This window comes from Hyperolius riggenbachi, chromosome 4 (genome assembly GCF_040937935.1).
Source record: "Hyperolius riggenbachi isolate aHypRig1 chromosome 4, aHypRig1.pri, whole genome shotgun sequence".
Taxonomy (NCBI): Eukaryota; Metazoa; Chordata; class Amphibia; order Anura; family Hyperoliidae; genus Hyperolius; species Hyperolius riggenbachi.
In genome coordinates this window covers 431,918,645-431,935,419 of record NC_090649.1, presented here as the reverse complement: position 1 = coordinate 431,935,419, position 16,775 = coordinate 431,918,645, and the positions used below count along the sequence as shown (strand labels likewise).

The window sequence follows — 16,775 nt, the reverse complement described above, 5'->3', positions numbered from 1 at the left end:
TGTGTTTTTATATTTAAAATGGATAATTTATTGATCTCACATTAGCATGGGGAATTGAATATCAATACAACCGTAGATCACAAAACATTCATGAAACAAAAGTGGTGAATGGGGCGAGAGTTCCCATGGTCATTCCAGGAAAATTACAACACCTAGTTAGCTCCATTGCCATTTTTATTGTCCTTCAGTGAATGCGTTTCCTGGGCGGAGTTTTTGGCCACCTTCTGTATTAAGTATGTCCCACAGTGAATGCCCAGAAAAGAGAATGCTGCCACCCAGAACCAGTTCCTCCTCAAAAATGATTTTGGCTTCATGTCTCCTCCTTCAGCAGCAAGCAGGGACTACAGTGTTACCTGTGAAAATAAGGTAGAAAATGTTTAACAACTGAGCAATATAAAAACAGAATTAAATGAGTTAAGGAAACCATTCCATTTTAATGTTAAATGCCAGTGCTAACCATGATAAAGCAACAAACAGTTTTCCTGGAGAGTGCATGAGGGAAATATTCTTAAAGAGGAGCCATCAGGCATGCTATCTCAGAACACACACACACACACACACACATATACATACATATATAACCACACCCACCTCTAGCACAGTTAAGCATATAAATGAGTGCATTGCACATGTTCAGAGAGTTCATTTGGTAGCTAGTAAAAGGTAAGGTGTTTTTAATTTCCTTTTTTTCACATTTAGTTGACTCTTGGGTTTTTGGTTTAGTTCCCACTAGACTGCTTATAAAAACTGGCATTTTGCATGGTAGAGTAGGACTCACCAGATCGGGGACACTTTGGCGCAGTTGGTGAGCTTAAGCGCGTTAAAGCGTAACCAAGAGCCCCTGTCACTGTTTTCCTGTTGTGTGCTGCAGCCCCTCTGTAAATATATATATATATATATATATATATATATATATATATATATATATATATATACAGTGGAGGAAATAATTATTTGACCCCTCACTGATTTTGTAAGTTTGTCCAATGACAAAGAAATGAAAAGTCTCAGAACAGTATCATTTCAATGGTAGGTTTATTTTAACAGTGGCAGATAGCACATCAAAAGGAAAATCGAAAAAATAACCTTAAATAAAAGATAGCAACTGATTTGCATTTCATTGTGTGAAACAAGTTTTTGAACTCCTACCAACCATTAAAGGGATACTGTAGGGGGGTCGGGGGAAAATGAGCTGAAGTTACCCGGGGCTTCTAATGACCCCCCACAGACATCCTGTGCCCGCGCAGCCTCTCACCGATGCTCCGGCCCCGCCTCCGGTTCACTTCTGGAATTTCTGACTTTAAAGTCAGAAAACCACTGCGCCTGCGTTGCCGTGTCCTCGATCCCGCTGATGTCATCAAGAGCTCACAGCGCAGGCCCAGTATGGTCTGTGTCTGTGCAGTACACTCCTGGTGACATCAGCGGGAGCGAGGACACAGCAACGCAGGCGCAGTGGTTTTCTGACTTTAAAGTCAGAAATTCCAGAAGTGAACCGGAGGCGGGGCCGGAGCATTGGGGAATGGCTGCGCCAACACAGGATGTCTGCGGGGGACCATTAGAAGCCCCGGGTAAGTTCAGCTCATTTTCCCCCGACCCCCCTACAGTATCCCTTTAAGAGTTCTGGCTCCCACAGAGTGGTTAGACACTTCTCCTTAAAGGGAAGGTCCAAGCAAAAAAAAAAAAAATGAGTTTTACTTACCTGGGGCTTCTACCAGCCCCATGTAGCCATCCTGTGCCCTCGTAGTCACTCACTGCTGCTCCAGTCCCCCGCTGGCAGCTTTCTGACCTCGGAGGTCAGGGCCACATTGCATACATTTTTACGCATTCCAGCTAGTGCAGGAACAAAAATTTACGCGTTGCACCACTAACGCGTAAAAATGTATGCGTTAATGTTCCTGCACTAGCGGGAATGTGTAAAAATGTACGCAATTCGGCCCTGACCTCCGAGGTCAGAAAGCTGCCAGCGGGGGACTGGAGCAGCAGTGAGTGACTACGAGGGCACAGGATGGCTGCATGGGGCTGGTAGAAGCCCCAGGTAAGTGAAACTCATTTTTTTTTTTTTGCTTGAACCTTCCCTTTAATTAGTCACCCTCATTAAGGACACCTGTCTTAACTAGCCACCTGTATAAAAGACACCTGTCCACAGAATCAATCAATCAAGCAGACTTCAAACTCTCCAACATGGGAAAGACCAAAGAGCTGTCCAAGGATCTCAGAGACAAAATTGTAGACCTGCACAAGGCTGGAATGGGCTACAAAACCATTAGCAAGAAGCTGGGAGAGAAGGTGACAACTGTTGGTGCGATTGTTCGAAAATGGAAGGAGCACAAAATGACCATCAATCGACCTCGCTCTGGGGCTCCACGCAAGATCTCACCTCGTGGGGTGTCAATGGTTCTGAGAAAGGTGAAAAAGCATCCTAGAACTACACGGGAGGAGTTAGTGAATGACCTCAAATTGGCAGGGACCACAGTCACCAAGAAAACCATTGGAAACACATTACACTGCAATGGATTAAAATCCTGCAGGGCTCGCAAGGTCCCTCTGCTCAAGAAGGCACATGTGCAGGCCAGTCTGAAGTTTGCCAATGAACACCTGAATGATTCTGTGAGTGACTGGGAGAAGGTGCTGTGGTCTGATGAGACCAAAATAGAGCTCTTTGGCATTAACTCAACTCGCTGTGTTTGGAGGAAGAAAAATGCTGCCTATGACCCCCAAAACACCGTCCCCACCGTCAAGCATGGGGGTGGAAACATTTTGCTTTGGGGGTGTTTTTCTGCTAAGGGCACAGGACAACTTAATCGCATTAACGGGAAAATGGACGGAGCCATGTATCGTGAAATCCTGAACGACAACCGCCTTCCCTCTGCCAGGAAACTGAAAATGGGTCGTGGATGGGTGTTCCAGCACGACAATGACCCAAAACATACAGCAAAGGCAACAAAGGAGTGGCTCAAGAAGAAGCACATTAAGGTCATGGAGTGGCCTAGTCAGTCTCCGGACCTTAATCCAATAGAAAACCTATGGAGGGAGCTCAAGCTCAGAGTTGCACAGAGACAGCCTCGAAACCTTAGGGATTTAGAGATGATCTGCAAAGAGGAGTGGACCAACATTTCTCCTAAAATGTGTGCAAACTTGGTCATCAATTACAAGAAACGTTTGACCTCTGTGCTTGCAAACAAGGGTTTTTCCACTAAGTATTAAAGAGAATCTGTACTCTAATATTCTTACAATAAAAAGCATACCATTCTATTCATTATTTTCTCCTGTGCCCCTCTGTGCTGTTTCTGCCACTCTCTGCTGCAATCCTGGCTTGTAATTAACAGTTTTAGGCAGTGTTTACAAACAAACTAACCAGCTTCTAATAGGCTCAGCTAAGCATAGTGTGTAAGTCATTCAAGAGTGTGCAGGGGGCCTGCAGAGGGTGTGTATCGCTTCTACCAATCACAAGCAGCCCTGCACATTCCACACAATCAAGCCTTAGCCCGACAAACAGGACAGAGGAAAGATACATTGATTTATTACAGAGACAGTGCAGTTAGGAAAGACTGCAGTAAGCCAGAGCAGATTAGAACAGGCATAGGAACTTATAGGATAGAAGAACTAAGGCTGAAAAATTTGTTACAGAGTCTCTTTAAGTCTTTTATTGTTAGAGGATTCAAAAACTTGTTTCACTCAATGAAATGCAAATCAGTTGCTATCTTTTATTTAAGGTTATTTTTTCGATTTTCCTTTTGATGTGCTATCTGCCACTGTTAAAATAAACCTACCATTGAAATGATACTGTTCTGAGACTTTTCATTTCTTTGTCATTGGACAAACTTACAAAATCAGTGAGGGGTCAAATAATTATTTCCTCCACTGTGTATATATATATATATATATATATATATATATATATATATATATATATATATATATATATATATATATATATAACACACTGTCCATGTTTTGATTATAGTGATTTTTCTACAGTGTAAAAGGAAAAAAAATCCTTCTTAGCATTTCCCATTTTAAGTGTGGCTATTTTGAAGCCAATCCTGATGCCATTTCCTGCCCTACTCTCCTCTGCCTGCTTTGCCCGCCCTTCACTATAGAAAGTAATAGTGATTTTAACTTTTGGATTGCCTGGTTAGCATCCTTATTACTAGTTTACCAGATCAAAATAAAGAATTGATTTTTTATTTTATGCCCGACAGTTACACGTTAAGTCTCCAGCAAGGTATCATTAGGGAGAGTGATGTCACTTGTAACATGTGAGCGGTACAGCATAAGTGCCTGAATGGCACAGATAACTAGGCGGAAAATGCTAACTTATACCCTAGAAGAAAATCCAATATGGAGGTTCCCATCATGGAAGACAAACAATTTAACAGCTTGTTCTGTCTGCTTCAGGGGTCAGTTCATGGACAATTAGGTTCTCCTTACCTCAATGTATTGATCCTTATGTTTACCCTGGGCAACACAGGCCCGCTTTAACACAGCATATCCGATAAATAGAACTTCTGTGAGTTCTGCACTGAAAACATACGTGAAAGGCCATTTGTCCTTCTTGCTGCCATAATTTGAAGGGCTTGCTAAGTAGACTTTTACTGTGTTTTTAAATGTGAAACAGGTCAAGCCCGCTTCATGAGGCAAAAATTGGGGACAATAGGAAAACAGCAGTAATGAATTTAGCGCTAAATTCATTACTGCTGTTTTCCTGTTGTCCCCAATTTTTGTCTGATGAAGCGGGCTTGACCTGCGAAACGCGTTGCACTGTTTTGGGGTACCGTGTAATAAATATATTGATTTATATGAAGACAGGATCTCTTGTTTGCTTTTGGGAGGCAAGTCCACCACTTCCTCCAAGCACTTTTAAAGATTTTATCAATTTTTATCCTGCTGGCGCCTCTGTTTCACATTTTAAAAATACTGTGTCCACTCCTGGTGGAGGGGAGTGCTACCCCCTTTCTCGATTCTTTACTACAGAAAGTGACTTCTTAGTCCTGAGTGAGGACAGGCCTAATCTCCTCACCTGCCTTTATAGTGGTTGCCTGAATGGTAACCCATGTTTGCAAGTATTACTCTCTCACTTAACCAATTATCTGTAATATACTACACCATATTGGGCTCTCGGTTTTTCTCTTCTATTTTTTTTTTAGACTTTTACTGCGGTCCAGCACATTAAAATAACTCCTCTCATCTCTGTGTTCACAGTGGCCCTTATTCAATTCACTTGTTCTAAGTTTTTTCCTAGGCAATGATTTTCTCATCTTTTGTTTACAATAACTTTTCAGAATTCTGCAATTGAAAAAGTGCCAAAAAGTGTATGATAAAGTACTATTAAAATTATCCTCACTTGCTGGCAGCTTAAAAGATGTGAAATGATCACCTAGAAGAAAAAAAACTTAGGAGAAAAAGCATGAGGGATATGGTTACCAAACAATATTTCTGTAAAGATGTTTGTACTGTACTGTGCACTCATTCACTCCTGTCTCCTTCAAAATACCGGTAAGTCTCATTCAGAACTGATGAGAATATACTGGGAGGTGTTGTGCTGCAAAACTTTTGCGCTCCTTCACTTTTAAAGGGACCACTATCGCAAACTACTGTACAATATATGTGCAGACAAACTTCTAAGAAGTAAATTTCTCCCAGAGAAAATTGCACAGTAACTACCCCCCCCTTCATGTTCCCGTTTACAGGAGGCAGTAAACATATGTCATGTTTTAGATTAGTCCATCTCCTTAGGGGTGATTTGCAGTATTACCTTTCTTTGCAAAAGCAAATCCCTGAAAAGGTTCTATACTGGCCAGCCTGCCTACTCATTTTGACATTTTGGCAGTTGCCCCGAGAATCCCCCATGAGGAGATGGGCCAGTCCAAAACCTGTCAGATTTTTACTACTTACTATAAGTAACAGCAACAAGGAGAAAAGTAACATAGTATATTTTAATCTGGGAGAAAATGCACTTCGTATAACTATGTGTACATATATATTTTCAAGTGAACCAGAGACGAAGCACCCTCCTGTATTTTACTATATATATATATATATATATATATATATATATATATATATATATATATATATTATATAAAAAAAGAACATTAGAGAAAACACCTACCCTGCTGTCTGTTTCATCCTTCACTGTTCAGCCTGCTTGTTACCAGCCCTGATAAAATCCCCGACTGAGCATTCAGCCTGGCTTTGCTCAGACATCATTATAGCTTAGTCTGTCTTCTCTGATGTCTTTTCAAGCAAAAGCCTGCCCCCTCCTGGCTCTGCTATAATGACTCAGCTATAATGATTCCTGAGCAAAGCCAGACTGAATGCTCAGTCAGGGATTTTATCAGGGCTAATAACAAGCAGGCTGAGCAGTGAAGAATGAAACAGAGCAGGGTAGGATAGGTTGCAATGCTGATCTGTTGACTTTAATATACAGTTCACTTCCTCTGAGGGATTTGGAATGTACACTATTTATTGGAGGAGATCAGCAATGGCAGCAGTCATACTCCTCTCACCATGACAACTTTATATTAGATTGAGCCTTATAGGATTTGTAATCTGACACTACAGCTTAGTAAGGATGAGTCAGCTTTTTTGCAGAAAATGATCTTAGCTGGGAAATGTGGCTTTAGGCAGGGGCTCACACTTTCCAAAATCACAGGCATTTTCCTGCACCGCAAATAACACATGAGAAAACAAACTTTATGTGAATCCAAGGTGGGAACTGCTGTAAAAAAACAAACAAAAAAACATGTTACCTGATCCAGGTGGCTAGTCGGATCAGGTAGCCTCAATCCTTGCTGCTCCTGTGATCTGTAATGCTTTTGTTTCGCTTTCATGACCCCTGGGGTCACGACGCTGCAAGCTCTGCGTGCCTCATCACAGAGCAAAGTGCAGGGAGGCGGGGGGAGTGGCCGGGGATAGACAGAGATGCCCAATGGCAGCTGGGAAAGGGGTGTCAGAAACGCCCCCAGTGGGTGTTTTGCAGGAGTGCCTCTCCTGCTTGAAACGCCCCTTCCCCTCGAGAGTGCCCACAAGCTGCATGTCGGCAGTTTTGGGGGCTCACATCTAGGCTCAGGGGCGGCAGAGAGCAGCACATAGGGAACACAGATGAATGTCTTGGTCCAGGGAACATGCCTCTATGTCCCATCCGCCCCCCCCCCCATGCACCGCCTCGGGTACACTTTAATGCTTTTCAAAGCAGAATTGCAGAGCAGTGTGTGTTGTAATGTGTGTTTTCCGGCGGCAGGAAAAAAACACCAACAAAGAATTGAGCAGACTGCAGATTTATCTGCGGAGAGACGCTGCCGCTTTCTGTGGACTCAATTACTACCTTACACTCCTGCTGATATTCTTGTGAACGTTTGAATGTCTGCAAGTTTTCTTGATCACCAAAATATCTATTACTGTTGGGCTAGTACTGACCCTCTTTGATGCATAACACAGGTCTACTCCACAGGTATGGACCTCCATAAAAAAACCCTTCCACCATTGTTCGCCGTTCAAATTTTGTGCCTTCGGGACATCTTGGAGGTTAAATATCTCTTCAGGACTCCTTAGAAGGCTTCAGAAACACTTGCGTTCTGAGTGCTTTCGAATAATGGACACATCTGTGAGCCCAGACTCACGCACGGTACAGAGCTGCTAGTCTTCAGAAGTTCTCGGGGACACTAGTATTTCTGAAGCCTTTTGAGGAGCCTCGAAGAGCAATTCACCCTTCATGTCGAATCATTTTAATGAGGGGGAGAGGGAAGAGGGCCGCAGTGGAACGAGGGCACAGAAAGGATATGGAAGCCGTGGGCAAACTACGTCCCGCAGCCGTTATGAAGCTAGCCCATTGATAGAGGGCTGGTTTCTGCTCCCCCTCACACCCAATTTCATTCTCCAGCAGCGATCTCCATGGCAAAGGCGGCAGCATGTGAACAGCCATCATTACGTACCAGCGTGACACATGAAGCCGTCATTGCCATGGAGATTGCCGATGAAGAGTGGGATTGGGTGAGTCATACCCAATCCTTCCCTGGGAGAGAGGCGGGCTGCTCTATAGGGTGGATGCAATAAACTGCATTTAACAGGATTATGTGCGTAAAGTCTTACTGCACGATGAGTAGAGCAGAATGCAATACATCATATGCAATGCATTACACTGTACTTATCGTGCGGACAGATCACAGCGGAGTACCACACAGATTAATTTAGGGTGAGGCTAAATTTTGCAGCGTGTTACTTGCCATGGAGGAGGAGAAGGGGTGATGCAGCAGTGCATGACAGAATGGCTTTTAACAGGTGATGTAAGTGGGTGATTTTAGCAAGGCATATACACTTTAAATTCTCAGCAGAGACTGCCCTGGCTGGCCAAGAACACTCTAGTGTGTGTACAAGCTTTAAACAGAAACCGTGACCAAGAATTAAACTTCATCCCAATCAGTAGCTGACATTGCCCTTTCCCATGAGAAATCTTTTCCTTTTCACTAACAGATCATCGGGGGGGGGGGGGGGGGGGGGTAAACCCCTCCAACAGTGGGATGTCAGGACCATGATCCTGACAGTTTCCTGTCTGTGAACCTCTTTGCATTGTGGGAAATAACAGCTGTGTCCAAATGCCAAAAAAAGTAAGCTGCATCCCCTTCCACTGACATCCCCTGCCACTGGAGTTCCTCTTCAAGCCCTAAACAAAAATTCCATATGCCTTTCCAATCCCAAGAGATCACATTTGATCATTGCTGCTAACTAATGGCTGAGATAAGATACAACTTCCCTGCAGATTGATTGGTTGAAGTGATAGTTTCCGACAAGTCCAATTTGCTTCTGAAAACGGGACTGATATTGTGCAGTACAGACTGTCATTTGGGTGATAAGACTGGTCTTGAGCGATCCGCCGGGCGGATCGCTCAAAATCAGTCTTATCACCCGAACGACAGTCTGTACACACGCCCGATTTGGCATGCGGACGACTGAACGAAGGGACGTTCAAATGACCCGTCGTTCGCAAAAGTCCAACGTGTGTATGGGCCTTAAGGATCTGAAATCATTCCTGTTACCGAAAGGGAGAAGTATACAGAACAATGTATTTTAGCCCACCCTAAAGTGAATGTCATCAGTGAAGTTATAGTGCGGTTTTGACTACTCTGGAGAGCATGCAGGTGTGACTAAATCAGCGAAAGCCAAATTCTTCAAAAGGGATATTCCAAGTGACCTGACAGGTCACCAAAACTGAACCAATACATCTATAATAAGGATATTGTGATGCCTGTAAGTACCATGGTTTTTTTTTGGTTTTAAAGTAGAACTAAAAAAAAAAAAATATCAAGATATAAGGTCTTAATTTGTAATGAAATCAGTGTCCTCTTCTAACTTGTCTGCACTTGGGTAATGGCTGTAACACCACCGGAGACAAATCATTCCATCAGCCATCAGAGTGCAGAGGGGAGGGTTGTAGAGGTACTATCCTAGGCTTGAGCAACTACCCAATTACCCAATAGCTAGGGATACCAATAGAGCAATGTGAAAAATAGAGCAAAAGGCATTCCTAGGTTAGATTGAAGCTCCCAACTAATGAACACCTAAATATGGGTGGTGTAAAAACATTGTCAAATGTGGCTCATGATTTTCAGTTATTTGTAAGGGGTCTTACAGGAGTTAATGCACTGATTATACGTTTTGTTACTTTAAGATCAACATTTGGTGCACAGGGAGGCACTGGCTTTAGGACACGTCAGAAGTAAACATTGGCTTACAACTGACTTCCACTACAGAACTACTATTCATCTTTCCAATGACAAAGCCTCAAACGCTGGTAGAGACTCACTATTTAGAACAGAAGCGCGGCTTAGTGTAGATACTTGATTACAATTGGAGGAAAAAAAGAAAAAAAAAAAAAAAAAGTCAAAGCCCTCTTGTAGTGCATATGCCAAGTATGTAGAAGCCAATTAATCTGATTGGTGTTTTAAGGTAGGTACTTGCAGTATGTTACTAGTTTGCTCTTTTGCTAACAAACTCCCTTCAAAGTTATGGATGGTCACTGGCAAGTCAAAACACATATCTTCCCAGTCAAGAGATTCCACCATCAACTTCTCCTTTTGGGGTACTACAGTTCTGTCCCATTATAACATTTCTATAGCCAAGCAAGGGGTCTTACATAGTTGCATAGTTATTTGGTTTGAAAAATAAAACATACTAGCCGACCCGCGGCGTAGCATACGCCGCATAAGAGTGTAGAGGGCAGGAAGGGGGTATTGGGCACAGCGGCGGGGAGGGGTCTCAACCCCTCAACTGGGTCCCCCATGTCCACTCCCCCTCCAGCTTAAGCTCATCAGGAACACCCCCCCCCCCCCCCCTCAGCTGGGTCCCCCATGTGCGCTCCCCCTCCTGCTTAAATTTTACACAGCCATATCAAACCCACATGTGACAGCCTGTTTTAGACTTTTGGTCCTCATCGTACATGGCAAGGATTGATATGGCTGTATGAGATAGGGCTTGGACCAGTACAACAGAGTAACCAAGCAGCTCAGGGTGACCCAAACCACTCAGAATGTATAGGTGGATAAAAGGGACCAAAAAGACCTTCTACTAAAAAAAAAAAAAAATCAAAGCTTGGTGTAATTTGCCTTCTTAAAACAGAAGAAAATCTGCAATAATTCAGCTATAAGTGAACATTTGTGGTTACCCACAATGCACTGCTACTGAATATGCAAATTATCCCTCATTGCCCTTGGTTTGATATGACACTACTTCTTGCTTGGACCAGCCCCTTCTTCTTGCTTGGACCGGCCCTGGGGGCAGGGCGCTACTTCTTCTTCTTGCTTGAAGGTTGAGGCACTTACTCTAATATATATATCGTGATTTCGGACAGAAATCGCTCAATTCAATTTTTTCCCAAAATCGTTCAGGCCTAATATATATATATATATATATATATATATATATATATATATATATATATATATATATATATATATATATATATATATATATATATATATATATATATATATTAGGCCTGAACGATTTTGGGAAAAAATTGAATTGAGCGATTTCTGTCCGAAATCACGATTTCTATTTGATTCACGATTTCCTTCAAATCAAGCTTTGTTCCCCATCTGTGCCTCTCTGTCCTCCTCTCTCTCTTTGTGCACCCTCTGGGTCTCTCTCTGTGCCGACTGTCCCCCAAGCTGCAGCACTGCTGGACATACCTTCCAACACGACTCCAGCAATGCCAGTCTATCCACTTCGCCTCCTGCAGGCTCTAATGCACGGCATACTTCCTGTATGTCATGTGACATACAGGAACCAGGAAGTATGCCGTGCTCAAGAGACGACGAGAGAGGAGTGAAAGCGTTTGACTCCTGTCAGAAGGTATTTCCAACACTGCCGATGCTGCAGGCTGCACGTGCTGGGTCTTGGGGGAAGTTTGAAGCCGCTTCTTCAAACTTCCCCCATGTGAAAATAACGTAATCACGGAAATTGTCACTTTGACGATTCAGAAATTGTCAGCTTGGTGATCACGATTTCGATTTAAATTCGATTTATCTTTCAGGCCTAATATAGAATATAGATTTGAAATAAGTCAGGTTGGTGTGAGCTTGAGATGTCTCCCAGTGCATCACTGCTGAATATATGCAAATTTACCATTGTTGCCTTTAGAAGCTAAACACACCTCCAGAGCTGCTGGAATGCAATGTTTAGCTTCTTCTTGCTTGGCCCAGCCCTGGAGGCAGGGCGATACTTCTTCTTGCTTGAAGGTTGAGGCACTTAGCTATATATATATATATATATATATATATATATATATATATAGATAGATAGATAGATGTCCATCAAGTTCAACCAGTAGATAAAGTACAACACAAGCCTGCTCCCTCACATATCCCTGTTGATCCAGAGGAAGGCAAAAACCCATTACAAGGCATGGTCCAATTATCCCCAAAAGGGAAAAATATTCCTTTTTTTACTCCAAATCGCAATCAGATAAAATCCCTGGATCAACACTTCTGGACAATACCTAGTAATTATAGCCATGGATGTCTTTCAATGCAAGGAAAGCATCTAAGTCCCCCTTAAATGCAGGTATAGAGTTTGCCATAACTACCGTATTTCGCGCCGTATAAGACGCTCCGGCATATAAGACGCACCCAGGTTTAGAGGGCAAAAAACAGAAAAAAAAAAGATTTATACTAAACCTGGTGCGTCCATATTCCAGGAGAGTCTTGTACATGTTACCCTCAAATGTTGTCCTCCTGTGTCCCATTGTCTCCCCATGTGTCCCCAATACCTGCCCCATGTGTCCTCTGTGTCCCTCATACATGCCCCATGTGTCACCCATGCCTGCCCCATGTGCTTGTGTCCCCCATGTGTCACCTATGCATGCCTCATGTGTCCCTCATGTGCCTGTGTCCCCCATGCCTGCCGTGTCCTCTGTGTGTCCCTCATGCCTGCCCCATGTGCCTGTGTCCCCATGTGTCACCTATGCATGCCTCATGTGTCCCTCATGTGCCTGTGTCCTCCATGCCTGCCGTGTCCTCTGTGTCGCTTATGCCTGCCCCATGTGCCTGTGTCCCCCGTGTGTGTTTGTAAATTGTGGCTGCACCCGACCGTTGCCTCTGCCCGCTCCCCATGCCTGTAATGTGCCGGCGTGTGTAATCAGTTCCCTCCCGCTGTGTGGCTGATCTCTGCGTGCCCCCGCGAGTGTCTAATATGCCCGCTCCCCCGCCTGCCTTATCTCCCTCCCCCATGTGAATGCTGGCCCCCCCGGGTGTTAATCTGCAGCGGCTTACCTTTCCGCCATGCCCGCGAGGATTGGAGACCTCCTTCACAGCCGCGCATCTCGCTCTAGTGATCGGCATGTGATGATTGCGTCATCATCACATGCCGATCACTAGAGCGAGATGCGCGGCTGTGAAGGAGGTCTCCAATCCTCGCGGGCATGGCGGAAAGGTAAGCCGCTGCAGATTAACACCCGGGGGGGCCAGCATTCACATGGGGGAGGGAGATAAGGCAGGCGGGGGAGCGGGCATATTAGACACTCGCGGGGGCACGCAGAGATCAGCCACACAGCGGGAGGGAACTGATTACACACGCCGGCACATTACAGGCATGGGGAGCGGGCAGAGGCAACGGTCGGGTGCAGCCACACAGGCAGGGAATTCCCGACGTGGCGGCGGGTCGCGGTCCGTATCGGCGGGCGTTTCTAAGTCGGGAATTCCCTGCCTTTGCCGTATAAGACACAGGGACCTTTTTCCCCCTATTTTTTGGGGAGAAAAAGTGCGTCTTATACGACGAAAAATACGGCTTCCTGTGGCAATACATTCCACATCTTAATCACTCTTACTGTAAACAGCCCTTTCCTAAATATATGGCTAAAACGTTTTTCCTCCATGCACAGATCATGTCCTCTAGTCCTTTGTAAAGGCCTAGGGACAAAAAGCTCATCTGCCAAGCTTTTATATTGCCCTCTGATATATTTATACATGTTATTTAGATCTCCTCTAAAAAAGGTGTCATAAGCCCAGTTTATCTAACATTTCCTGGTAAGTGAGACCTTCCATCCCTCTAATCAATTTTGTTGCTCGTCTCTACACCTGCTCTAAAACTGCAATAGCTTTCCTGTAATGCGGTGCCCAAAACCGCAATCAACATGTTCTACAAGTGACATATATGGCAGAGGCAAGTGTGAAACCCCTTCTTCCAATGACAGCTGCTGATGGGAGGAGTTTAGAATTCCAGACATAAGCCTCAGAATACATAAGTAGCCAATGGGTGACTCCGCTTGCTAGCATACATCCAACACTGAAACATCCGATCTGGCGAACTTACACAATATTTACTCAAAAAGAAAAAAAAAGTAATTTGTAGAGCATTTTTAAAGTACACCTACCTAATTCGCCTTTAGTTGTCTTTTGTGTCTGTGCCTTTGCCCGTCAGAATTCGTAAAATAAGTGGAACTTTAGTTTGTCCCTCAGGGTTAAACGTTGGGTCTGATTGCATTTTATACCAGCCCCAGTGTACAAATCCAACACTTGGGATCATTACAATCAGAACTCTGTAGTTCTTCCATACTGTGGCTAATCCCATTAGTTTTCACCAGCCTCTACAAAGGAGAAATAATGCCATCAATAACAATATACAGTGGGTTAAAATGGGGGAATTTGTTAACGCTCGCTACAGGCAAGTGACTGTAATACATGTATAAAATCCACATGCAAAAACATGCAAATATCTATTTCTAACACTATTTATATATTATATAATAGCTTCTAATTAACATCAGAGCAATCAAAAATGTGGACATGTGCACATGGACATCAGAACTGCCGAATGGCCACAAGCACATCATGCAGGATTACATTTCAGGCCAATGAACTCTGAGCTCGCTTACATAAGTACAAGTCACAGAAAATTACAGTAATCACTTTTAATCTGCAACAGAATTGCCTAAACTACAGTATAGTAAAGCAATGACAAGAAGTCACTATAAAATGTGAAGTGCTGCAATGTTCTCTATGGCATTGATTTTTCCTGTATTCACTCTCTGATCCGCTGTTCTATGTAAGGTGCAGCAGGTGGGCAGCACCGTGGCATAGTGGTTAGTAGGGTTGGCGCGGTATTCCTATTCCTGGCTACCTATACTGGCTGCATCCATTCCTGGCTACCTATACTGACTGCACCTATTACTTGCTATTCCTATTCCTGGCTACCTATACTGTGGGCACCTATTCCTGGCTACCTATACTGTGGGCACCTATTCCTGGCTACCTATACTGCGGGCACCTATTCCTGGCTACCTATACTTTGGGCACCTATTCCTGGCTACCTATACTTTGGGCACCTATTCCTGGCTACCTATACTGCGGGCACCTATTCCTGGCTACCTATACTGCGGGCACCTATTCCTGGCTACCTATACTGCGGGCACCTATTCCTGGCTACCTATACTGTGGGCACCTATTCCTGGCTACGTATACTGTGGGCACCTATTCCTGGCTACCTATACTGTGGGCATGTCCAAACTCATACCTCCCAATTTTTCATGGTAGGAGGGACACTTAAGCCACACCTCTAACCATGTCCCCACCATACCCCTAATCACACATACTATATCAATTTCATAAGAAAAAAATATGTTGTTTTAGAATTCAAACAAACACTGGCTCTTTCTATCCTGGCCCTTTCTATTCTGGTTAATTTTCCTGTATATTAACATTTCAAAATAAGAAATATATCAATTTAAAGGATGGGAATAAAGTCAAGTAAGCATATTTTTCAGTAGCAAAAGAACCCCCATATTTACATAAATCTGTACACGAGTCCCGAAAGACAGACAAACGAGGAAGAGGGACAGAGCAGAGGGATTAGGTTCCCAAATAGGGACAGTTGGGAGCTATGTCCAACTGCTCTGATTGAGAAAGGGATTGGTGTCATGTTCCCATAACTACAACAAAAAAAATAAAAAATAAAATAATAGACCAGGCGCAGATTGGACATGTCGGAAATAACAGCCCAATTCCCATCAGAATCAGACGGGAAATGGCATCATGTATATTTAGCATTAGGGTGCGGGAGGAAACTGGAGTGCATAGGTGAAAGCCACACAAAAATCAGGGCCGGGCCGAGGCATAGGCTGGAGAGGCTCCAGCCTCAGGGCGCAGTGTAGGAGGGGGCGCACAATTAATTCAGCTGTCATTCCTAATTGTGTATGAAGCAGAAAAAAATAAGAAAAGGGGATACATAGCAGTGACTGCAAGCCAGATAACTAGATATTAAGGTGTTGGGGAGGTTGTGGGCCCTGTGGCCCTCTTAGTCTAATAGCAATCAGCGTGTGACAGTTGGGGTGGGAGGGATGGAGGGGCGCACTTTGGTGTCTCAGCCTTGGGTGCTGGAGGACCTTGTCCATGCTTTACACTGATATGCCATACACTAGCTCCATGCAGGTCCTGTCCAAACTGGACTCTAGCACTGCAAGGTAAGAGTGCTAGCATCTACGTCACTGCTGTAACCACTTCCACAATGTATAGGGCTCAAGAATTCTGTCTTGCAACGTGATTCAATCCCTAAGCCCATCATGCACATTAGTAAAATACGTCACGCTATACAACATACCGGTATAACCGCCCCCCAACATAAAGCTTCCCACCTGCCGCCTCGGCGCAGCCAATAGTGCAAACAGCCAACTAGCATACAGCGACGGTGACCTTCTTTCCCAGCAAGCACAAGTGCTGCGGAAACCCACCAATAGCAGGGCGCGTCTCACCCCAGCTTCTAATACGAGAGATGTGATTGGACGCTGGCAACAGAGCCTGCTACATCATTTCGTTGGCTGGACCCACGTTACTGTAAACATTCTGTCCTATCATAGCAGGTTATGAAACACACTGTTAATAATCTCCATAGCCGTGCTGCTGAGTGTATTTTGGCCCTATCAGAACACCGTAGTGCAGCCATACTTAGTAAGGGCAAACCACTCTTTTGAAGGCATTGCTGTTGCCCTCACTGAACGTCCATTTCCAGCGGGCGGGTTTGGATAGTGGTTCTGTTCTGTGGCTGGCTGCACGCTGCCTGGATAATTAGGGTTGTCGAGCGAGGGAGGCAGAGGTAAGCTGTGGGCAGATAAGCAACCACCCTCTACATTGTTGGTTTGAAATGGTAGGCTCCTCCCCCTCCTGGCTCTCATGTCTGCAGTACATGTTGTATCAAATGAATATGTATTTGTATTGCTGGAGGTTTTCTTGCCAGACATGATCTACATTATGTTTATGTATATATTATTTGGATTTGTGTTGCTGGAT

General features: G+C 44.1%; 2 protein-coding genes across 4 annotated transcripts in view; one reads left to right on the top strand and one right to left on the bottom strand.

Annotated features, from left to right (window-relative positions):
- Positions 1-4: 4 nt before the first annotated feature.
- Positions 5-16,202, bottom strand: LOC137504287 (uncharacterized). Of its 2 annotated transcripts, none has more exons than XM_068232492.1 (2): positions 16,124-16,202; positions 5-353 (listed from the first exon to the last, which is right to left on the bottom strand). In XM_068232492.1, exon 2 carries the CDS (start codon positions 312-314, stop codon positions 153-155), a length of 162 nt encoding a protein of 53 aa, XP_068088593.1. In that variant the 5' UTR covers positions 315-353; positions 16,124-16,202; the 3' UTR covers positions 5-152. The 2 variants fall into 2 exon arrangements, with proteins under 2 accessions (XP_068088593.1, XP_068088592.1); XM_068232491.1 differs by lacking the exon at positions 16,124-16,202 and adding an exon at positions 13,868-13,955.
- Positions 16,159-16,775, top strand: part of SLX4IP (SLX4 interacting protein) — a 259,813-nt gene continuing 259,196 nt past the window's right edge. Inside the window, exon 1 of one of the 2 annotated variants that reach the window (XM_068232489.1) lies at positions 16,159-16,581. The gene's annotated coding sequence lies outside the window, so the exon portion shown is untranslated. The remainder of the gene's footprint in view (positions 16,582-16,775) is intronic. The other variant, XM_068232488.1, reaches the window with a different exon arrangement.